The sequence below is a fragment of the Lagenorhynchus albirostris genome, chromosome 4 (assembly GCF_949774975.1).
Source record: "Lagenorhynchus albirostris chromosome 4, mLagAlb1.1, whole genome shotgun sequence".
In the NCBI taxonomy this organism is placed as follows: Eukaryota; Metazoa; Chordata; class Mammalia; order Artiodactyla; family Delphinidae; genus Lagenorhynchus; species Lagenorhynchus albirostris.
The window spans coordinates 85948848-85974912 of NC_083098.1; the positions used below are offsets into that span (position 1 = coordinate 85948848).

The 26065-nt window shown below is 41.1% G+C and overlaps 1 protein-coding gene across 7 annotated transcripts in view; it reads right to left on the bottom strand.

Annotated features, from left to right (window-relative positions):
* The window catches only part of TBC1D1 (TBC1 domain family member 1), a 225725-nt gene that overhangs the window by 191262 nt on the left and 8398 nt on the right, over positions 1–26065 (bottom strand). For 5 of the 7 annotated variants that reach the window (XM_060148363.1, XM_060148362.1, XM_060148365.1 and 2 more), the window contains exons 1-2: positions 23314–23463; positions 18001–18508 (exon numbers count right to left, since the gene is read on the bottom strand). In XM_060148363.1, coding sequence (XP_060004346.1) covers positions 18001–18417 — 417 coding nt within the window. In that variant the 5' untranslated portion in view covers positions 18418–18508; positions 23314–23463. Of the gene's footprint in view, positions 1–18000; positions 18509–23313; positions 23466–26065 lie in introns of those variants that run through there. The other 2 variants (XR_009540365.1, XM_060148361.1) reach the window with 2 other exon arrangements.

Here is a 26065-nt window from a genome sequence, read left to right on the forward strand (position 1 = left end):
CCCCTTTGTTGACCACTTGTGACAGAACAGAGAGTAAGGAGTGACCCATCCTGGACTCCCATGGAGAGGAGGGGCTACACTCCCCAAAGGAAGGAGGTCCTCTTTCCAGCAAAAGACCGGGAGGGATAGGAGCAGAGGAAAGCACCAGTTGTCCACTGCAGACGGCCAGCAAATGCATTATCCTGTCAACAAATGCAGGTCCAATTAAAGGACAATTCAGTTTTCTCACTTGCTACCAAGTAAATGTTAATAGTGACAACTATTCCAGCTGAAAAATAGATTCTCTTCTCCTGGGGCATTAATATTCAAAGACAGCATCCAATAGAGGCTGCTCTTGAGTTAATTTCGTTAGGTGGAGGCAGTAGGGACATAAGATTTGGCTTAAAAAGAATCAAGGCTGCTGAAATAGTTTTGACATTTTCCTTCAGAACTGATAAATAAAATTTAAGACATTCTAAAAAAAAAAAACAACTATCACCAATAAATGTCCCCAAAATTTGTGTTCATAAAAACCAAAGAAGAGAACTGTGAGTTGAGAGCCAATGAATATTATCTTATGAACAAAGACTCTGAGGGGAAAGAGGCTCAGGAGGGATGGGAAGAGAGGGATGGTATCTAAGACTGAAATCCTGACTGAACAAGAGAAATCCGTCCTAATGAGGAAGGAGAAGAAGAACAAAGAACTAAACTAATATGACTGCCTAGAGGGTTTCCAGATGAGATTTGACTAAAAAAATAAAAAAAGGGGGCACATCCCCAAGAATGAATACAAAAAGGTAACACCCACTCATTCGTTCATGAAGCACCCACTCTGTAGCAGGCACGGTTCTGGTCGCCAGGATCTGGCCAGGAACAAGACAGGCAAGGGCCCTGCTCTCTTGTTCCTCAGGCAGGTGGGGAGATGGTAAACAAGGAAGCATATGAACCAACAAGATAATTCCAGACAGTGGTAAGTGCTACAAAGACATTAAAACTGGATGGAGTGTCAGTGACTGGTGCGGGGGTACTGGGATGCCAGAGGATGAGGTTGAACTGAGTTCATAATGATCTAAGAAACCAACCACATGAAGAGCTGGGAGCAGAGCCTTCCAGGCAGAGGCAACAACAAATACAAAGACCCCATGTGACAAAGGAGGTTGTCATATTTTAGTAAAGTGAACACCAGGGTGGCTGGGGTCCAGAGAGCACTGGAAAGAGTGTGAAAAATGAGATCCATGTGGAAACCCCAGCAAAGATCCAGGATTTTAGTCTAAGTACATGGGGAAGTCTCTAGAGAGGTTTTGAGCAGGGGAGTGGCATGAATTGATAGGTTTTCCAGAGATGCCCTGGATGCTTGCTTGGTGGACAGAAGAAGCAAGAAAGAAAACAGGGAGAAAAGTTAGGAAGTACTGCAGCATTCCAGATGACAGATGATGGAGCTGTGGGCTCGGGATTAGCCATGGAATCAGAGAAGTGACAGATTTGGAATGCGTCTTGAATAATTTGGATAAGAGTGTGAAGGAAAGAGAGAAATCTAGGAGAAAATCTCGGAGAAAGATGACTCCTAGATTTTGGCTGTAGCAACTGTCATTGTCACGTAAGAGCTGTAGAAGACTGGGAAAGCCATGGGTTGGTGGGGAGTAAATTCAAGGGTTCTATTTTAACCATGCTGAGTTTGAGACGTCTATTTAACAGCTAAGTAGAAATGTCAAGTTCGGAGCTGGGTAGACGAGTCTGGAACTCATCGGTGAGTCTAAGCAATAAATTAACTTTGGGAGTCAACATCAAATAGGTGGTATTTAATGCTATGACGAGTTCATCTGGAAAGAGTGTCTAGAAGAGAAATATAGAAGGCTGAAAGTTGGGCCAGTAACTGGAGGAAGCTGGAATGGGAAATGAGGTTAGGGGAGGGTTTGTTTGTAAGATGAGAGGTACCAGGATATACATTTTAGAAGACCAAGCAGAAGCAGATCAGGAATTTCACTTCTATGTTTTCTCGTTTTGTTTTGTTTTGTTTTCGGCGGTACGCGGGCCTCTCACTGTTGTGGCCTCTCCCCCTGCGGAGCACAGGCTCCGGACGCGCAGGCTCAGCGGCCATGGCTCACGGGCCCAGCCACTCCGCGGCATGTGGGATCTTCCCAGACCAGGGCACGAACCCGTGTCCCCTGCATTGGCAGGCGGACTCTCAACCACTGCACCACCAGGGAAGCCCTATGTTATTTTTTATATCGTTCCTTAGGAACCAAGCAGGTCAGCATCAGTAGGACAGGAAATCAGAATCTGACTGACTTTTTCTTCCATTAGAGGCAAATAAACAAACTATTAAAACCTTTCTGGGAGCAGAGGGGAAAGTGATCAGAAGACATCAACATGGGCTCATCAGGAACAAGCTACTTCATATTATAATTATGGATCAAGACTGCTTGGGGACTTCCCTGGTGGTGCAGTGGATGAGACTCCACACTCCCAATGCAGGGGGCCCGGGTTCGATCCCTGGTCAGGGAACTGGATCCCGCATGCCGCAACTAAGAGCCTACATCCTGCAACTAAGAACAAGTGCAGCCAAATAAATAAATGAATATTTCAAAAAAAAGACCCTGATTTTTCACAAGACTACTGCGATAGCCTCCTCACTGGCTTCCCTCCTCTGTCTCTCATCCCTCTACTCCATCCTCCACTGCAAAATCTAAAAACAAATCCAATTATTTCACTTCCCTGATTAATGCCTCTCATGACTGACGCTTACAGAAGAACTTTCTTAAGAAGAACACCCAACACCCTTAGCAAGGCAGACCAAGCCCTGTAAAATCTGACCCCAGCCTTTCCTTCCCGTCTCATCTCTGACCATGCAATTTGCAAAACATTAATCGCAGCAGCTCCAGCCACAGTGGACATCCCTGCACTTGTCCCGCTCTGGCTTGGCACATGCTATATCCTCTACTTAGGACATCCACTCAATCTGAACCCAACTGAGGGGAGTTTGGGGGAAAATGGATACATGTGTATGTATGGCTGAGTCCCTTTGCAGTGTACCTGAAACTATCACAACATTGTTAACCGACTATATTCCAATATAAAATAAAAAGTTAAAAAAAAATCTGCACCCAACTCATCGCCCTGGGAAATTCCTAGGGGGTCTTTAATACCCACTCAAATGTCTCATGGAAAATGCATTACATTCCAGAGGGTCCTTCCAGAAGACAGATCTATGACAAACAACTAGACATTACAGGAAACAACTTCATCTCAGCATAAGAGGTTTAGGAACAACTCAGTTGTCTGAAATGAAAGGGAACGTTGTCAGGTAGTACCTTCCTCACAGTGGGGCATGTGGACACAGGAAGATGATGTCTTGCCAGGTGAAACCTCCGTCCACATCTACTGTTCAATAGAACCCATTTAATTATTTGATGGCTATCATTGTGAGGAGGAGGCAAAAATCTGTCTCTAGAAACTTCTCTTGTTCCTGGTTCTACCCTCTGGAGCAATTCAGAATTTGTCTATGTCTTTTTATACACAGCAGCTTTTCACAACTGCAGACACTTATTACACTAGGCCTCCTCCCAGTCACTCAAATTTGCTCTTTCATAACTTACAGATGTTTGCTGACTCCTGGCAGTGCCACATTCAGAATCTCTATTTGGCATCCAAAGCATCATGCTACTTCTTAAGGGGGCAATCGCAGATTGATTTTGTACCCTAGCCCCCAACCAAGCACATGGTACACTGGTCACATTCCAAAGAAAGAATTAATGTAAAATCTGCAACATTTCATGTTCATTGTAGCTGTTTACAATAGCCAGGACATGGAAGCAACCTAAGTGTCCACTGACAGATGAATGGATAAAGAAGATGTGGCACATATATACAATGGAATATTACTCAGCTATAAAAAGGAACAAAACTGAGTTATTTGTAGTGAGGTGGATGGACCTAGAGTCTGTCATACAGAGTGAAGGAAGTCAGAAAGAGAAAAACAAATACCGTATGCTAACACAAATATATGGAATCTCAAAAAAAAATGGTTCTGAAGAACCTAGGGGCAGGACAGGAATAAAGATGCAGACGTAGGGAATGGACTTGAGGACACAGGGAGGGGGAAGGGTAAGCTGGGATGAAGTGAGAGAGTGGCATGGACATATATACGCTACCAAACGTAAAATAGCTAGCTAGTGGGAAGCAGCCACATAGCACAGGGAGATTAGCTCAGTGCTTTGTGTCCACCTAGAGGGGTGGGATAGGGAGGGTGGGAGGGAGACGCAAGAGGGAGGAGTTATGGGGATACATATATATGTATGGCTGATTCACTTTGTTATAAAGCAGAAACACACAATTGTAAAGCAATTATACTCCAATAAAGATGTTAAAAAAAAATCTGCAACATTTCAAATACCTACATCACTTGACCACAGGAAAGGAAGACTTCTGATGTCCTGCTAGAACTGAAGCAGCCAGGAAAGGGCTCCCGCAGGACGGGCTGCCCTGAAGTCACATGTAAGTTTTCTGGTATGTCCTGCATCAGGCTCCTCCCCCGAGCCCCACCCCCAATCCAGCCTCTTCTGAGGCTTTCTCTGAGCCAGGCCAGCTCTCCAGTTTCTGGCTGTGGTTGTTGGTTCAGGATCACAGGCAGCAGTAAGTGGGGTGGACCCCTAAGCATCCAGAAGAAAGAAAAATATTCAAACAAGAGAAAAAGCGGAAACAAGAGATTTACCTCTTTAACCATATCCCAAATTAGTGGCCCACAGAGCGCTCATCCACTGCAATATGCATCTAGAATTAAAAATAGGTTCTTGGGGCTTCCCTGGTGGCCAGTGGTTGAGAGTCCGCCTGCCGATGCAGGGGACTCGGGTTCGTGCCCCGGTCCGGGAAGATCCCACATGCCGCGGAGCGGCTAGGCCCGTGAGCCATGGCCGCTGAGCCTGCGCATCCGGAGCCTGTGCTCCGCAACGGGAGAGGGCACAACAGTGAGAGGCCCACGTACCGCAAAAAAAAAATAATAAATAAAAATAAAAATAGGTTCTTGAATTCGCTGGCGGTCCAGTGGTTAGGACTCTATGCTTTCACTGCTGAGGTCGCAGGTTTGAGCCCTGGTCGGGGAGCGAAGATCCCGTAAGCCACATGGCGTGGCCAAAAAAAAAAAAAGAAAAACACAGGTCCTATCGAACCCGGGCCCACTGACGTGGTAGTGCGGAGTCTTAACCACTGGACCACCAAGGAAGTCCCCAGGTCCCAGTTTTTAATGTGGTTTTTTCAGAGTAACTTTGAGCAAAATTCTATCATTAACAAACAGAAGGCAGCAAAGAAAAGGGGGAAACTTGGCATCACTCTGTGATAAATGTTCAAATTATTTCCAGAAATCCTTGCTAGGTAACTAGTCCAGACCTGACTAGTAAAAGGAGGATGCAAGCTACATATGTAATTTTAAATTTTCTTGTAGGCACATTCAGAAAGGTGAAATTAATTTTAGTATTATATTTGATTTAACCCAATATATAGAAAATATTATAATTTCCACATGTAACTAATATAGAAAATTATTAAGATATTTTTACATTCCTTTTTTCAAACCAAGTCTTTGAAATCCACTGTTTTGACACAGTACATCTCAATTCAGACTAATTATTGTACTGGACAGTGGAGGTCTAGGCTATAAATAAATCCTTTTAAGACACAAGTCAACTTTAGGTTCAAGATATTTGTAAAGTCTATTCTTAGGAACAGATTTATATTATAAAAATAATTATCAAATGCAACGCATTTGGTGAAAAATGCAAAGCTATAGAAAGTGATATGCATTGAAAATAAAGACTTCTAAAAAATTATCTAAGCACTTATCACAAGGTGGATGCTTCTGAAACCCTCAGACTCCTTTTTCAAAGTCAAAAATAAATTACATAATCAGTCCTGTGTCATGGACCCAAACCTTCCAACAAATACTTCGGAGTTCATGAAGTTCAGGACATTCTTTTTATAGATGAAAAAGAATCCCTACCAATCTCTGCACCCAGCAACGGACTTCTGTCTAGTGTGACAGACGGTCAAGTGCTGATGGACTGACATGGATACACTGCTCTGTGCAACCATGCACTGAGTCACAGTCGCCGAGTGGGCCCCCAAAGGAAACCTTACATAACAACCAGAATGGATTAAAGATGCCCAGTGGCAATTTTAACATCGATTAAAATATCCTCCAAAACATATGCCACAAAGCCTTCTCAGAACCATTCCCTGAGTGGCAAAGAAAGACTATCGTCTGATATTTAGAAATGAAGACTCAATACAGAAAGGGCACTAGATAAGAAGAGCTGCAAAATAATTCTATGACCTTCAGGATAATCACCCTTAGGAACAAAACGCTCCAGCTCAATGTTATAATTTCAATCTTCGCTCCAGCAAAGAAAGTAACGAGCTGGCAAATATAACAGCCAAGCAAGAGATGCCACCGAAGCCAGCCTCTACTGAAAATCCATAAATAAGTGGTGCATATTTTAAGGCATTAACTTAAAATTCCAAGCACATGGGGAATTATTAAGGTCAATGAGTAATGGGTAAAATGCAACTGAAACAAAGCTACGATCAAAACCAAAATTTTTTTTAATTGTTAATTAAATCATAAAACTCAGCCAAAGCAACTTGGGCTTTTAATATAGGGGACTTAAGTATTAATCCTGCTAATCAAAGGAAAACAACTTCAGACCACCTTTTCGATTGATATGCAACACAACGAGTCCACAGAGTCTAGGTGAGGTCGCTGTCCATAAGTTACTGAGAAAGACAGTGTGCTTACAGGGCCTCATGAGAGAATACACTGGTTCTTTACTGAAAATTTCAAAAGGAAACCTTTATTGATCTTAAATTTCAAAAGGAAACCTTTATTGATCTTAAATTAAGTCTATAAATAGTTAAGTACTCTTAAAATTAGCAGTATGGGAGCCCACAGAGTTCAGTCTCAGATATAGATCATCCTCAAGAAATGAAGTTTCGTCAGAGCTGGAACTCCCAGCTCAGAGTCTCTTCCCTCTGCCGTCACGGAACTGCCCCGGAGACCGAGGGGAGGGCAGCCTCACTGAGGCTGCCGGCTCTGGAGGGGCCCCGGCGGCCGAAGCTGCAACAGTCCTGGGGACCGCAGGCCGTATCACTCATCCTGGGGTAAGCCAGCTGCCACATCATGAGGACACTCAAGCAGCCCTAAGGAGAGATCCATGTGGCAAGGAACTGAGGCCTCTTACCTACAGCCACCTGACCATGTGGATGAAAGGCTCTTGGTGCTGCAGCCAGGAGTCAGTGCTGTGCCTCTGAGGTGGGAGACCCAACTTCAAGACACTGGTCCACAAGAGACCTCCCAGCTCCACATAATATGAAACGGCAAAAATCTCCCAGAGATCTCATCTCAACACCAGCACCCAGCTCCACTCAACGACCAGCAAGCTACAGTGCCGGACACCCTATGCCAAACAACTAGCAAGACAGGAACACAACCCCACCCATTAGCAGAGAGGCTGCCTAAAATCATAATAAGTCCACAGATACCCCAAAACACACCACCAGACATGGACCTGCCCACCAGAAAGACAAGATCCAGCCTCATCCACCAGAACACAGGCACTAGTCCCCTCCACCAGGAAGCCTACACAACCCACTGAACCAACTTTAGCCTCTGGGGACAGACACCAAAAACAATGGGAACTACTAACCTGCAGCCTGCAAAAAGGAGAACCCAAACACAGTAAGATAAACAAAATGAGAAGACAGAAAAACACACAGCAGATGAAGGAGCAAGATAAAAACCCACCAGACCTAACAACTGAAGAGGAAATAGGCAGTCTACCTGAAAAAGAATTCAGAATAATGATAGTAAAGATGATCCAAAATCTTGGAAATAGAATAGACAAAATGCAAGAAACAGTTAACAAGGACCTAGAAGAACTAAAGATGAAACAAGCAACGATGAATAACACAATAAATGAAATTAAAAATACTCTACATGGGATCAATAGCAGAATAACTAAGGCAGAAGAACGGATAAGTGACCTGGAAGATAAAATAGTGGAAATAACTACTGCAGAACAGAATAAAGAAAAAAGAATGAAAAGAACTGAGGATAGTCTCAGAGACCTCTGGGACAACATTAAACACACGAACATACGAATTATAGGGGTTCCAGAAGAAGAAGAGAAACAGAAAGGGACTGAGAAAATATTTGAAGAGATTATAGTTGAAAACTTCCCTAATATGGGAAAGGAAATAGTTAATCAAGTCCAGGAAGTACAGAGAGTCCCATACAGGATAAATCCAAGGAGAAATACACCAAGACACATATTAATCAAACTGTCAAAAATTAAATACAAAGAAAACATATTAAAAGCAGCAAGGGAAAAACAACAAATAACACACAAGGGAATCCCCATAAGGTTAACAGCTGATTTTTCAGCAGAAACTCTGCAAGCCAGAAGGGACTGGCAGGACATATTTAAAGTGATGAAGGAGAAAAACCTGCAACCAAGATTACTCTACCCAGCAAGGATCTCATGCAGATTTGATGGAGAAATTAAAACCTTTACAGACAAGCAAAAGCTGAGAGAGTTCAGCACCACCAAACCAGCTTTACAACAAATGCTAAAGGAACTTCTCTAGGCAAGAAACACAAGAGAAGGAAAAGACCTACAATAACGAACCCAAAACAATTAAGAAAATGGGAATACGAACATACATATCAATAATTACCTTAAATGTAAATGGTGCTCCCACCAAAAGACACAGATTGGCTGAATGGATACAAAATAAGACCCATATATATGCTGTCTACAAGAGTCCCACTTCAGACCTAGAGACACATACAGACTGAAAGTAAAGGGACAGAAAAAGATATTCCATGCAAATAGAAACCAAAAGAAAGCTGTAGTAGCAACACTCATATCAGAAAAAATAGACTTTAAAATAAAAACTATTAGAAGAGACAAAGAAGGACACTACATGATGATCAAGGGATCCATCCAGGAAGAAGATATAACAATTGTAAATATTTATGCACCCAACATAGGAGCACCTCAATACATAAGGCAAATACCAATAGCCATAAAAGGGGAAATCGACAGTAACACATTCATACTAGGGGACTTTAACACCCCACTTTCACCAATGGACAGATCACCCAAAATGAAAATAAATAAGGAAACACAAGCTTTAAATGATACATTAAACAAGATGGACTTAATTGATATTTATAGGACATTCCATCCAAAAACAACAGAATACACATTTTTCTCAAGTGCTCATGGAACATTCTCCAGGATAAATCATATCTTGGGTCACAAATCAAGCCTTGGTAAATTTAAGAAAATTGAAATTATATCAGGTATCTTTTCTGACCACAACGCTATGAGACTAGGTATCAATTACAGGAAAGATCTGTAAAAAAATACAAACACATGGAGGCTAAACAATACACTACTTAATAGCGAAGTGATCACTGAAGAAATCAAAGAGGAAATCAAAATATACCTAGAAACAAATGACAATGGAGACACGACGACCCAAAACGTATGGGATGCAGCAAAAGCAGTTCTAAGAGGGAAGTTTATAGCAATACAATCCTACCTTAAGAAACAGGAAACATCTCGAATAAACAACCTAACCTTGCACCTAAAGTAATTAGAGAAAGAAGAACAAAAAAAAAACCCAACATTAAGAGAACGAAAGGAATCATAAAAATAAGATCAGACAGAAATGAATAAGAAATGAAGAAATGATAGCAAAGATCAATAAAACTAAAAGCTGGTTCTTTGAGAAGATAAACAAAATTGATAAACCATTAGCCAGACTCATCAAGAAAAAAAAGGAAAAGACTCAAATCAATAGAATTAGAAATGAAAAAGGAGAAGTAACAACTGACACTGAAGAAATAAAAAAGATCATGAGAGATTACTACAAGCAACTCTATGCCAATAAAATGGACAACCTGGAAGAAATGGACAAATTCTTAGAAATGCACAACCTGCCAAGACTGAATCAGGAAGAAATAGAAAACATGAACAGACCAATCACAAGCACTGAAATCGAAACTGTGATTAAAAATCTTCCAACAAACAAAAGCCCAGGACCAGATGGCTTCACAGGCGAATTCTATCAAAGATTTAGAGAACAGCTAACACCTATCCTTCTCAAAATCTTCCAAAATATAGCAGAGGGAGGAACACTCCCCAACTCATTCTACGAGGCCACCATTACCCTGATACAAAAACCACACAAGGACGTCACAAAGAAAGAAAACTACAGGCTCATATCACTGATGAACACAGATGTAAAAATCCTCAACAAAATATTAGCAAACAGAATCTAACAGCACATTAAAAGGATCATACACCATGATCAAGTGGGGTTTATTCCAGGAATGCAAGGATTCTTCAATATATGCAAATCAATCAACGTGATACACCATATTAACAAATTGAAGGAGAAAACCCATATGATCATCTCGATAGATGCAGAGAAAGCTTTTGACAAAATTCAACACCCATTTATGATAAAAACCCTGCAGAAAGTAGGCATAGAGGGAACTTTCTTCAACATAATAAAGGCCATATATGACAAACCCCCAGAAAACATTGTCCTCAATGGTGAAAAACTGAAAGCATTTCCACTAAGATCAGGAACAAGACAAGGTTGTTCACTCTTATTCACTCTTATTCAACATAGTTTTGGAAGTTTTAGCCACAGCAGTCAGAGAAGAAAAGGAAATAAACGGAATCCAAATCGGAAAAGAAGAAGTAAAGCTGTCACTGTTTGCAGATGACATGACACTATACATAGAGAATCCTAAAGATGCTACCAGAAAACTACTAGAGCTAATCAATGAATTTGGTAAAGTAGCAGGATACAAAATTCATGCACAGAAATCTCTGGCATTCCTATACACTAAGGATGAAAAATCTGAAAGTGAAATCAAGAAAACACTCCCATTTACCACTGCAACAAAAAGAATAAAATACCTAGGAATAAACCTACCTAAGGAGACAAAAGACCTGTATGCAGAAAATTATAAGACACTGATGAAAGAAATTAAAGATGATACAAATAGATGGAGACATATACCATGTTCTTGGATTGGAAGAATCAACATTGTGAAAATGACTCTACTACCCAAAGCAATCTACAGATTCAATGCAATCCCTATCAAATTACCACTGGCATTTTTCACAGAACTAGAACAAAAAATTTCACAATTTGTATGGAAACACAAAAGACCCCAAATAGCCAAAGCAATCTTGAGAATGAAAAATGGAGCTGGAGGAATCAGGCTCCCTGACTTCAGACTAGACTGCAAAGCTACAGTAATCAAGACAGTATGGTACTGGCACAGAAACAGAAATATAGATCAATGGAACAGGATAGAAAGCCCAGAGATAAACCCACGCACACATGGTCACCTTATCTTTGATAAAGGAGGCAGGAATGTACAGTGGAGAAGGAACAGCCTCTTCAATAAGTGGTGCTGGGAAAATTGGACAGGTACATATAAAAGTATGAGAGTAGAACACTCCCGAACACCATACACAAAAATAAGCACAAAATGGATTAAAGACCTAAATGTAAGGCCAGAAACTTTCAAACTCTTAGAGGAAAACATAGGCAGAACACTCTATTGCATAAATCACAGCAAGATCCTTTTTGACCCACCTCCTAGAGAAATGGAAATAAAAACAAAAATAAACAAATGGGACTTAATGAAACTTCAAAGCTTTTGCACAGCAAAGGAAACCATAAACAAGACCAAAAGACAACCCTCAGAATGGGAGAAAATATTTGCAAATGAAGCAACTGACAAAGGATTAATTTCCAAAATTTACAAGCAGCTCATGTAGTTCAATAACAAAAAAAGAAACAACCCAATCCAAAAATGGGCAGAAGACCTAAATAGACATTCCTCCAAAGAAAATATACAGACTGCCAACAAACACATGAAAGAATGCTCAACATCATTAATCATTAGAGAAATGCAAATCAAAACTACAATGAGATACCATCTCACACCGGTCAGAATGGCCATCATCAAAAAATCTAGAAACAATAAATGCTGGAGAGGGTGTGGAGAAAAGGGAATACTCTTGCACTGCTGGTGGGAATGTGAATTGGTACAGCCACTATGGAGAGCAGTATGGAGGTTCCTTAAAAAACTACAAATAGAAGTACCATATGACCCAGCAATCCCTCTACTGGGCATATACCCTGAGAAAACCATAATTCAAAAAGAGTCATGTACCAAAATGTTCATTGCAGCTCTATTTACAATAGCCCGGAGATGGAAACAACCTAAGTGTCCATCATCGGGTGAATGGATAAAGAAGATGTGGCACATATATACAATGGAATATTACTCAGCCATAAAAAGAAACGAAATTGAGCTATTTGTAATGAGGTGGAAGGAACTAGAGTCTGTCATACAGAGTGAAGGAAGTCAGAAAGAGAAAGACAAATACCGTATGCTAACACATATATGTGGAATTTAAGAAAAAAAAATGTCATGAAGAACCTAGGGGTAAGACAGGAATAAAGACACAGACCTACTAGAGAATGGACTTGAGGATATGGGGAGGGGAAGGGTGAGCTGTGACAAAGCGAGAGAGTGGCATGGACATATATACACTACCAAACGTAAAATAGATAGCTAGTGGGAATCAGCCGCATAGCACAAGGAGATCAGCTGGGTGCTTTGTGACCACCTAGAGGGGTGGGATAGGGAGGGTGGGAGGGAGGGAGACGCAAGAGGGAAGAGACATGGGAACATATGTATATGTATAACTGATTCACTTTGTTATAAAGCAGAAACTAACACACCATTGTAAAGCATTTATACTCTAATAAAGATGTAAAAAAAAAAAGAAATGAAGTTTCGTTGTCAAAACTCATGGAAAAGGAAACCCATTCTTTCAAAGGACATTGACATTCTCTCAAACACATCTTCCTAAGTAACATTTACTAAAGTCCTCTTCTAGAAGTCTACCTCCCATGCAGTTACTCCAGCTCCTCCAACCCCCAACCCAAGCTCCTTGGCCACACTTTTCCCTCCTCCTAATTCCTAAGGATTTAGTACTTTATTATGTCCCAGCAAGAGATAACACTTCCTCCTTGGGAGAAGGAGGAAAGAATCTAACAAGATTCTAGGGCTTCCCTGGTGGCGTAGTGGTTGAGAGTCTGCCTGCCGATGCAGAGGACGCGGGTTCGTGCCCCGGTCTGGGAAGATCCCACGTGCCGTGGAGCGGCTGGGCCCGTGAGCCACGGCCGCTGAGCCTGCGCGTCCGGAGCCTGTGCTCCGCAGCGGGAGAGGCCACAGCAGTGAGAGGCCCACATACCGCAAAAGAAAAAAGATTCTAACAAATCCAAGATGCTCTTAGGGAGGGTGCAGAAGGGGAAGCCCGTGAGCACTGTTGCATTAATGACACCAATCCCATCACAGCTATGAAACCCCTGCGCTGTGCCCAGACTGGACACCAGATCCAGAAGATCAGATCTGACTAAAGTCAGGAACAGTGTTTGAAAAGCCAGGACAGGTTATAGGTACGATAAGTCAGCTGAAGAAGAATGGGCACTTATAGCAAAACTAGTTCCACACACCCAATTTCTGCCTTACGCCGGGTCCCTCATACTGCCCACTGAACACCAGCCTACACTTCTCCTCCACTTATTACCAGCTCAATAATCCTTGCCATTCTCCATTCAGAATCCATTCTTTCCTTTTATTGGCATAAGACAGCAACATACAATGTCAGAAGCCTCAGCCCAACACTTCTGCTGCCTGCAACTCATTGCTGGAAAGTCTCTTAAAGGAAGCAGAGCTTTTTACTTTGTAGATTAAAAAAAGGAGTAAAATGTAAATACTCTTCTGAGTGATCTACAGTAATACTCAAGGGAGTGGCAAATCTGATGTTCTTCTTAGAAGAGACAAAGCTGAAGAACTGGAGAAGGAAAGAATCTTGAGATAATTTTCTAAGACTTCACACTTTTTCTAGGGCTGAGTCCAGGAGGAACTCTTGATTTCTTTGCCATGTGATGGGGTATAGACCTAGTCAGGGTCACCCATGCATCCATATGTTTCCCAGAGTGGATGTTTTCATTTCCTGCCACAGACCCTAACTCAAAACTAAACTTCAACCCACAAACTTATGCCACTGTTGTTCACATGCGTGCTGAGGGATGTTCTTGGAAGTTATGAGAAAATGTAATCTATGGTCCAATAAACTTGGGGATTTAATGAACTAATGTACAATTCAAGAGTGCAATAGAAAGTACAATGTTTCCCTAATACAGGAGTTCTCAGACTGTGGTCTGTACAACTCAGTGAACCAATATTTTCCAAATAATCAATGCATGATGTTACAGAATCATTCATGCTTAAAAGATTCATTAAAGCACAAGACAGACTAATGGATTTTAATATAACAAAGTACAAAAAGGGCTTTGATACGCTTTCAGATGTCATATTGCCACAAAACTTTAAGAAACTACCATTTGTCAAGTTTTGGTATAGTATTAAAGAAAAATATCCACAATTTTCTAAAAAGGTTATAAAATATTTCTCCTTTTTCCTACTACAAATCTGTGTGAGGCCAAGTTTTCTTCATATGCTCAACCAAAACAACATATCACAAAAGAATGAGTGGAGAAGCAGCTGAGAATGAATAGCTGACTATTGATCCAGACATGAAAGAGATTTGCAAAAAACCAAACAAAGAAAAAGTAAAACTATGCCACTCTTATCACTAAATTTTTGGGAAAATACAATTATTTTTCACAAAAAAATATTGTTTAGGCTTACGTATATGGGGCTCATTTTGTTTTTCAATAAATTAAAACCTTTATAATTTTTCAGTTTTAATTTCTAATATAAAAGTATTAATAGATATAACCCACATGAAACTCTTTGGGATACTCGATACTTTTTTAGAGTGAAAAGGGTCTTCAGATCAAAAAGTTTGAGATGCTTCCCTAATATATTTTGATCATGGAAGCCTTTCTGTGTGGAACACCTTGAGCATATTCTATGGAACATACAATGGGAAACAGAGTCTCATGTTGTGCTTATCAAACTATTCCTGGGGGCTTCCCTGGTGGCACGGTGTTGGGAGTCCGCCTGCCGATGCAGGGGACTCGGGTTCGTGCCCCGGTCCGGGAAGATCCCACATGCCACGGAGCAGCTGGGCCCGTGAGCCGTGGCCGCTGAGCCTGCACGTCCGGAGCCTGTGCTCCGCAGCGGGAGAGGCCACGGCAGTGAGAGGTCCGCGTACCGCAAAAAAAAACCCCAAAACAAAACAAAACAAAAAACTATTCCTTTTCGTGTCTCTTCTCCCTAGACCTTCTGCAATAAGTTAATTTATATGCTGCTCAAAGGGTTTCCTCTCACACAGTAGTTTTGTGCTTAGGACCCTGGCAGTAAATGCATATATCTTTTCTGGCAAATACAGGTGGATACTGACTTCATTTATTTAGAAGAGGCCATAATCTACAGAATTATTTCACTGAGCAAATGCTACAAATAGGAGAAATGATGACATAGGTTAACATGCTCCTATAGCAGATAATCTGCTATGAGATACCATGCCAGGATGTCCCAAGAGCATAAAGGATATCATGTCAGCTAGATCGGGGCCAATTTGGTTTACCATTCAGCTTCCGACAACAGGAGGATCACTGACTGAGATGCTTATGTTACAAACTACTCTTTTATAAAACCAGCAGGATGACAGTAATTTATTACTCTGAGTACTGACAATTTGTTTGTAAAAACTGTAAGCAAGCCAAAAATAACTTAAGAACAGATTCATATTTCTACCGTGGCTTTTTGGAACACAGAGGAAGGCCAATTCTTTACTTTCAGCACGACTCGAAGCCCCAGTTCCAGAATTTAGTTATAAATCTCTCCTCCTGTCAGGTAGCTGAATAACTGGCTAGAAGCCTGTTCTCAGATGGCTATAAAAGATTTTGGGCAAGAGTCAAAAGTGTAAAGTGTTGAACAACTATTCCATGCAAAAACTCCCCCCAAGGAAACCCAGTCCTTCTATAGAGCTGGCACGGAGTACGGGCTGCTCAGTCCTCTAACTTTCATTCTGGAATTTACCCAAATAAGAGCAACCATGAAATTTACTTATGCAGTTTTTTAAGTGTCTAGTTTATAAAAATGTTGCTCAAGGATGACCAGGATCTCATCCTGAGAGCTGAAGACGCTCATCTTGGTCTCTTTTTCTTTTTACTTAAGACTAGAAGTGAAATTAGCATGTAATCTGCTTCTGGTAAAACTTTCTTTAGTGAAAAATTTTTATAGCCATAAATGCTTACTAGTTTTAGGTTCCATTCTAGTTCATTTAGTCCTCCCAGCAACTCTACAAGATAGAGACTATAATTATCCCCATTTTACAGATAAGGAAACAGGCTCAGTGTTGCCTGAGGCCACCTAGTTTACAGGTGGCAGATAGGACTAGAATCCCGGAAGTTAGTCCCTCTGAACCGGGACGCTGTCCCACCTGAGATGCATGATCAATAAATCGAATGCTTTTTATTAAGAAGATATCCTATTCTGTGCATAAAATAGTGGTTTTTAGCTCCAGATGAGCCATTATTTCAAAAAGCCTTCCTTACACTCCAGTGTGTTAAGCCCCATTCTCCGTCTTCCCATCACGCCCTGTCCACAGACCACGTGGTATTTACCTGCTGCCCTTCTGTCTCCCTTCTAGCCTGTACTACATCCTCCCACCCAGTACCTGGAGCAACAATCTGAATGAGTGAGAGAACCAAGGAAAGAACAAACAAAAGTGAGTCTCCACAAATCCACTTAGTCACGAAGAACATTAATTTCCAAATGAGGTTCGTGCATCATGGAGGGTATGCAAAAAAAAAACCCAGTGGGGTGCAGGGAGAACACATTAGCATTTCTCTTTCTATTCACTGACATTTACCACAAGGATTGGCATTAGCATCCTCAGAGTCTGCTCCAGTGCGTGGGGCAGACGGCCACACAGGCCGGCGAGGCACTCAAGGCCTAGCATGGGCATTCCTCAGCTTGTGGGGTGAGCAGCAAGGCCCTCACCTGCTTGCTTGCTTTCTGTAGCCAGTTTACATGGGCCGAACTGAGAAAGTGGCTGTCGGGATTATATTTTCAATTGTATCTAAAGTAACCCTCACAAAACGGCCAGGTGGCTTTGAATGAGTCCTGCACAGAACTGCAAAAAAATGCTAGCAACAATACAAGCACAAATAAATGGGAAAATAGTACAGCTGGCGATATTGTTTTTTACCATTTCTCATATAATATCTTTCTCACCCGTATCATAACATAGAACAACAAGCTGGTCAGATCAGACATGAAGTTAGCCAAAAAATACCAAAAAAACAAAAAACCTGAAAGTATCAAAACTTAGATCCATATCCACTATTTTTTACCAATGGTCTCTGCCTAAGTGAATATGATACCTTGGGAAACTGCCTAATAATACTCTTCTACAGCTTATAAATAAATATATTTTTGTTAACAAGATCAAAAATGTGGAGCTCGCTGATCTAGAACTTTGCTACTCCAAGTGCAACCTTCAAAGGAGCAGCGCCCGCGTCACCTGGAGGCTTGTTAGAAATGCAGACTCTCAAGGTCCATCCCAGACCGACTGAATCAGATTTTGCATTTTAACAAGATCCCCAGGTCCTTCATAGGCACATCTCTGTCTGCGAAGGACTGCTTTAGAACACACATCTTAAATGATCTGAATCCTAATAGTTCAGCTCTTATGTATACACTTAGAAAGATTTCTCTGTTGAAGTTTTGAACTCATAAACTTCTCATTTTAATACCTATTATCAAATGTTCTTCAAGACTATAAAGAACTATCCCCATGAACCAAAAATCCAGTGAAATAATCTATGTACAACTAAAGCATTAACTCCTTATTAATTCCAGTATCTTAAAATAAATGTTCTGATTCTGTACCACAAAAACTATCCAGCCACACCTTCATCTTTTTGATCCCCACCTCCACTTACTTTTGTTTGACCATCGGCTTTGAACACATAGCAGATACTCTGCTGACTGGCTGCATCGTCTTTAATCAGACAAGCAAAATAACTTGGGTCGTGACTGTTATGAATCAGTCTGTGAACTCGCTGAGGCTTACACTCGAAGATGCTGGAACAGATCAGTGGATCCCATTGTTGGCTTTTTCCTGGCTCAGGCTCACATCTCAGTCCGGAGGGCGAAACACAAAGGTGGACTTGCTTGGTACCAGACTCCTTTGTGGAGGACTGCCCGCTGAGCCTTCGCACCTCTGCCACGACCCAAGGCAGCATGGGCATGGTGGTCAGAGAATGCACGGGTAAGAAGCCCACCAGCTGGAGGCTAAATTCCACCGAGACCTCGCTAGGAAACGGATGTTTCCTTGCTGTGAAGGTTATTGGTTCCATGTTGGGAAAGGTCTGGAAACTCAGCAAAACATTGCCACTGTTTTCTAGTTTAGACCAAACAATCTATTTTACATGCTTCTGATGCAGAATCCTGCAGGAGAAAAACAGAGGCATTAGAATTTAATGAAGTCGCAGCATTTCAGAGCTTAAGAGGCTGAAGCCCAAATAGAGGAAGAAATAGATATTAGTTCACATACGCTGCTCTGCCTAGAAAGAGCTTTCTTGAAATCGTGTTACATATGAAACCTGAAAATGCCGTAACTGTCACGCTCACTACGGGTTACAAAGATCCCACCGGGAAGACTCCGGTTAAACATAAGCCTCATAGAGCCAACAAAGGCCAGCACCATAGAAACCAATATAATGCTGCTTGGACGGCTTTAAACCCTGCTGCATTATTTAACATACTTTCAAGGAATTTTTTAAGATGATCAAATTCAGTACTGGTGGCTTCCCCCAAGAAAGTAACCTTACAAGAAAAATATATCAGCTCTCTATCATCACAGTCTATTGAACCAGTCCAGTTTTCAACAACTGACCTTATCACTTATGATACCACTGAAGCTTTAAAACGCTCTTCCTGACTTCCCTGGCGGTCCAGTGGTTAAGACTCTGAACTCCCAACGCAGAGGGCACGGGTTCCACCCCTGGTCGGGGAACTAAGATCCCACATGCCACACGGCCGCGGCCAAAAAAAAAAAAGGCTCTCCCTGATGTAGCCCAGAGGTTCTGAATCACCAATTCAAATTCCATTAAAGTGTACTTGGCAACTATCATGTTCTGAACACCATCATAAATATTTTGTTTCGTTCACGTACTACAAGCACCCCAACACCTTGCGTCTCCTCATCAATAGAGGGTGTTTCCTGTACTAGGACCCAAACTCACTCAGTGGGAAATTTTTCCTTCTCTATGGGTGATTTTCAAAAACCACATTTGACGTATCTTAACACCCTCCTGCTCCATCGGATGACAAAACCCTTTTGTCCAAAGCTGAGTTGTCTACAGGATCTCAAGCTCTATTCGTTACTCATTTGCTCCCTGGACCTTCATTCTCTCATGTATTCCCTGATCATATATACACACACTAAGAAGAAATTCTATGAAGACGGAGACTGCATCTTATTCACCCACAGAGCCTGACTCAGAATAGGCTCAATAGATATTTTAAGAGAGTGAATGAAGTCTCTCTCCCATCCAAAAAAAAAGATATTTTCCTTTGACCTCAAACCTCCCCCGGCCTCAACTCCTCTTTCCCTACACAACTGTCTCCAAGGTAAAGTCTACACTTGCTGTCTCCACTCCCTCCTGCCCATCCACAATCTAGATTGCAGCCAGAAGTAATGAAGAGCCCCCACAATTGCTCCCATTGGGGTCGCCCACATCCTCTGGTTGTGAACTTCAAAGGGGGACTTTTAGTCCTTAGCTGCCTTGTCCCTTCTGACGAATTTCTCAATGTTGACCACTCCATCCTGCTTGAAACTCTCCTGGTTCTCCTCTTACCTCCCTGGTTGCTTCTTTTCAGCTCCTTAATGGCTTTTCGCCCCTGCTTGACTCCATCCTACCCCCCTCATTCCACCTGCATCCTTTGGACAATTTCACCTAATCTCTTGATGTCAGTGACCACATTCTAATACTCCTGCTGCCACTGATAACAGCTTACTTTCATTAGGTACCAGGCACTTTGCAAGTGTTCTCATTTCACTTTCATAACAACCTTCATCTCTCACCTTGGTCTCAGTTAGAGACTACTATTATTGCCATTTTTACCACTTAGGAAACTGAGGTCCAGAGAGCATGAGTCGCTTATCACAGGTGATTTGAGTTTGCACCTGATTCTCAAGCTGTCCTCCTGAATGCTGCACAAGAATGCATCTACCACATAAACCCTGATGATTCCCGTATGTTTGTCTCCTTCCTGAGTTCCAGATCAGGATAGTCTATTAAGTATTTCTATCTGGATATCCTACCCAGATAGCGCCTCAGCCTCAATTTAGCTGTTTTAACACTAATTCAGTCTCACCTCCCTCCTTTCCAGAACTTCTCTTCCTTCCCATAAGCTACATGTCTGCAACAGCATCACAATTTATTTTATTGGCCCAGTCAAAAGCCAAGGAGTCACAGCTGTAGACTGAATGTTTGTGTCCATCCTCCCTCCATTCATAGGTTGAAATCCTAACCCCCATTGTGATAGTGTTTGGAGGTGGAGCCTTTGGGAGGTGAACCCATATGAATAGGATTAGTGCCCTTATAAGAGACCCAGAGAACTCTCTTTCCCCTTCTACCATGTGAGGACACAGCAGTCTATGAACCAGGAAGCCAGTCATCACCAGATACTGAATCCACCAGCACCTTGACCTTGACCTTCCCATCCTCCAGAACGTGAGAAATAAGTTTCTGTTGTTGCAAACTACCCAGTCTGTGATGTTCTGTGACAGCAGCCTGAACAGACTAAGATAGTCATTCAGATCCCTTCTTCACCATATCACTACATCTAAACTGACTTCATATCTAAATATATCTTATCTTTTCTCAGCTGGAGAAAAGGTACCCCCATCTTCAATCCAGCCTTCACATATTTCCTAGAGTAGTTCAACTAACCCATAAAATGGATCACGCCACTCCTCTGCTAAAATTCCTTAATCACAGCCCCCGTAAAGTCCAAACCCCTCTACAAGGCATTTAGGATCTCTTCAGAATCTGGTCCTGTCCATATCTGCAACTGCATATTCTCCCCTAAAATGCCCTCCTTCATGCACTTTTTGGCTCTGAAGATAGGTAAATAGGCACAGTTCCCCATATGAGATATGATTTCTCACACCTCTGTGCTGCAGTGCATACTGTTCTCTCTCCGAGGAACACAATGCCTGTCACCAACTGTAGAGGGCCTGAGAATTTACCCTACTTGCAAGCTAACAAGTCAGGCTGCCACCAAGTTAGGCTGCCACAAGTTAGCCTCCTGGTAGAAGACATGAGACTGCCAGGTCAGAGACAAGGGACCATTTATTACTCAGAGCAATAGCAGTAGCCACAGAGGCAGCATTTCTGCTGGTTCCCTGACCCTCAGTCCCCACAAGCAAGGTGACACCTGTATCCACAGTGGGTTACAGGAAAGGCACCTGAGTTTCGGGGGACTGAATATTTTACAGTGGGGAGTAAGCATGTCTGTCCTTCAATTCTGGAGTGTCCTCCAGAGAGACAGACTATTTCTATCTTCCATGGCTACTGCTACTGAAAAAAAAAAAAAAATTGAAAAGGTAGTCCAGAACAAAGCAGTCAGTGCCTCTGCTCACAAAATAGAGTCATGAGAGACCCAAGAAGACTCTCCCAATGACTCCCACTCTTGTCCTCTAACCGAATCCCAACTCATATACAAGTCCTAGTTCAAGCAACGATCACCTCTTCCTTCCAAGGTGATTTAGGGCACCCATCACCATGTCCTGCTGCACTCTGTACCTATCATCATATTTACTTTTAAAAGTTTGAATAGGTTTCCCTCAACAAGTCTGTAAGCTTCTTAAACTCATAAGGTTTGGGGTCTCTAAAACCAGTATTCAAATTCTAAACCTTTTCTGAACTAGAACTGAAGTCTATTCTTTTTACTCTCTGTTTTTGTGTGTGATATATATGCATATATCCTAAGAATTAATTCTTATAACATAATTTGAACATAGTTAAGGGCTAATTTTTTAACTTTAAATGTTCAAAAGTTCAGAAATAAACCCATATTTTATTTAGAGTGCTAAAGTATTTCATGAAAGTGTATTCCCTGTCTCTTTTCCTTTAAAGTACAGTTTCTCTTGATGATGAAAACAGACTTGAAGTTCATATAACCCCATAAATAATGATCTCTCTCTCCTTTTTTTTCTCTCACCTACACGTGAAAGTGGCATTAAATGTCTGGCTCAGCTTCCACTCCTATAACTGAATCTGTTTTAAGTCCTAACTGTTGACAGCTGGTAATTCCAAGACATGTTTAAAGCAGTACTAGAATTATTACAAAGGATAGACCCAAGGGCTATCAGTTAGTGTAGATGAGGCAGTTATTAATATGATGACAACAAGCGTAGCAGAATTACTTTGTTTTCTTGTAAGGGAATATATGCATAATGCAAAAAAAATTACACAATTTAATTGTTTGAATCATTTAGTAAATAATCAGTCATCAAATTAGTTCTGCCATTTCACTGACAAAACTATTTGGATGCCTTGAGTTTTCACTTTTCAACCAGCTGGAGCACATCATAGTTTCTTTGTAAAAAATAGATTGGACTTTAACACAGTTAATAAACTATCAAATAGTAAGTTCTACTTCAGACATAGTCATAATTATTTATAAACAATTCAGATTCTGCTGACATAAGATTCATGGTAACTTAGACTAGGTAATTATTTACTGTTCCATAAAAAGTTCCATGAGGATTAGATAGCAAGACGGCAGAGTAGAAGGACGTGCTTTCACTCCCTCTTGTGAGAGCACTGGAATCACAACTAACTGCTGAACAATCATCGACAGGAAGACACTGGAACTCACCAAAAAAGATACCCCACATCAAAAGACAAAAGAGAAGCCACAATGAGATGGTAGGAGGGGCACAACCACAATAAAATCAAATCCCATAACTGCTGGGTGGGTGACTCACAAACTGGAGAACACTTCTACCACAGAAGTCCACCCACTGGAGTGAAGGTTCTGAGCCCCACGTTAGGCTTCCCAACCTGGGGGTGCGGAAACGGGAGGAGGAATTCGTAGAGAATCAGACTTTGAAGGCTAGCAGGATTTGATTGCAGGACTTCGACAGGACTGGGGGAAACGGAGGGCACACACAAAGTAGTGTGTGCATTGGGACCCAGGGGAAGGAGTGGTGAGCCCATAGGAGACTGAACAAGACCTACCTGCTGGTATCGGAGGGTCTCCTGCAGACGTGGGGGGTGGCTGTTTCTCACTGTGAGGACATGGACACTGGCAGCAGAAGTTCTGGGAAGTACTTCTTGGCGTGAGCCCTCCCAGAGTCTGTCATTAGCCTCACCAAAGAGCCTGGGTAGGCTCCAGTGTTGGGTCGCCTCAGGCCAAACAACCAACAGGGAGGACACTCAGCCCCAGCCATTAGCAGACAAGTGGATTAAAGTTTTACTGAGCTCTGCCCACCAGAGCAACACCACCAGTCCCTCCCATCAGGAAACTTGCACAAGCCTATTAGATAGCCTAATCCACCAGAGGGCAGACAGCAGAAGCAAGAAGAACTACGATCCTGCAGCCGGTGGAACAAAAACAACATTCACAGAAAGATAGACAAGATGAAAAGGCAGAGGCCTATGTACCAGATGAAGGAACAAGATAGAACCCCAGAAAAACAACTAAATGAAGTGGAGATAGGCAACCTTCCAGAAAAAGAATTCAGAATAATGATAGTGAAGATGACCCAGCACCTCGGAAAAAGAATGGAGTCAAAGATTGACAAGATGAAAGAAATGTTTAACGAAGACCTAAAATAATTAAAGAAAAAACAGCCACAAGAATTAAAGAACAAACAAACAGAGATGAACAATACACTAACTGAAATGAAAAACACACCAGAAGGAATCCATAGCAGAATAACTGAGGCAGAAGAACAGATAAGTGACCTGGAAGACAGAATGGTGGAATTCACTGATGTGGAACAGAATAAAGAAAAAAGAATGAAAAGAAATGAAGACAGCCTAAGAGACCTCTGGGCCAACACAAAACTCAACAACATTCACATCATAGGGGTCCCAGAAGGAGAAGAGAGAGAGAAAGGACCTGAGAAAATATCTGAAGAGATTACAGTCGAAAACTTCCCTAACATGGGAAAGGAAATAGCCACCAAAGTCCAGGAAGCACAGAGAGTCCAAGGCAGGATAAACCCAAGGAGAAACACACCGAGACAAACAGTAAGCAAATTGGCAAAAATTAAAGACAACGAAAAATTATTGAAAGCAACAAGGGAAAAACGACAGATAACATACAAGGGAACTCCCATAAGGTTAACAGCTGATTTCTCAGCAGAAACTCTACAAGCATGACATATTTAAAGTGATGAAAGGGAAGAATCTACAACCAAGATTACTCAACCCAGCAAGGATCTCATTCAGATTTGACAGAGAAATCAAAAGCTTTACAGACAAGCAAAAGCTAAGAGAATTCAGCACCACCAAACCAGCTCTACAACAAATGTTAAAGGAACTTCTCTGAGTGGGAAACACATAGAAGAAAAGGACCCACAAAAACAAACCCACAACAATTAAGAAAATGGTAATAGGAACATACATATCGATAATTACCTTAAACATGAATGGATTAAATCCTCCAACCAAAAGATACAGGCTTGCTAAATGAATACAAAAAGAAGACACATATATATGCTGTCTACAAGAGACCCACTTCAGACCTAGGGACACATACATACTGAAAGTGAGGGGATGGAAAAAGATATTCCATGCAAATGGAAATCAAAAGAAAGCTGGAGTAGCAATACTTATAGCAGATAAAATAAACATGAAAATAAAGAATATTACAAGAGACAAAGAAGGACACTACATAATGATCAAGGGATCAATCCAAGAAGAAGATATAACAATTATAAATATATATGCACCCAACATAGGAGCACCTCAATACATAAGGCAACTGCTAACATCTATAAAAGAGGAAATCGACAGTAACACAATAATAGTGGGGGACTTTAACACCTCACGTACACCAATGGACAGATCATTCAGACAGAAAGTTAATAAGGAAACACAAGCTTTAAATGACACAATAGACCAGATAGATTTAATTGATATTTAGAGGACATTCCATCCAAAAACAGCAGATTACACTTTCTTCTCAAGTGCGCACAGAACATTCTCTAGGATAGATCACATCATGGGTCACAAATCAAGCCTTAGTAAATTTAAGAAAATTGAAATCATATCAAGCATCTTTTCTAACAACAACACTATGAGATTAGAAATCAATTACAGGGAGAAAACTGTAAAAAACACAAAACACATGGAGGCTAAACAATACATTACTAAATAACCAAGAGATTACTGAAGAAATCAAAGAGGAAATAAAAAAATATGTAGAGACAAATGATAATGCAAACACGACGATCCAAAACCTATGGGATGCAGCAAAAGCAGTTCTAAGAGGGAAGTTTATAGCAATAAAAGCCTACCTCAAGAAACAAGAAAAATCTCAAATAAACAATCTAACCTTACACCTAAAGGAACTAGAGAAAGAATAACAAACAAATCCCAAAGTTTCCAGAAGGAAAGAAATCATAAAGATCAGAGCAGAAATAAATGAAACAGAAACAAAGAAAACAATAGCAAAGATCAATAAAACTAAAAGCTGGTTCTTTGAGAAGATAAAACTGATAAACCATTAGCCAGACTCATCAAGAAAAAGAGGGATTTATTCAAATCAATAAAATTCATTTATTAACCAATAAAATTTTATATTATAATAAATAATTTTTATTTATTAAAATTTTAATTTTAATAAAATTTTAATTAAGATTTTATTTTTAATAAAATTTTAAATTAATTTTATTTATCAATAAAATTAGAAATGAAAAAGGAGAAATTACAACAGACACTGCAGAAATACAAAGCATCCTAAGAGACTACTACAAGCAGC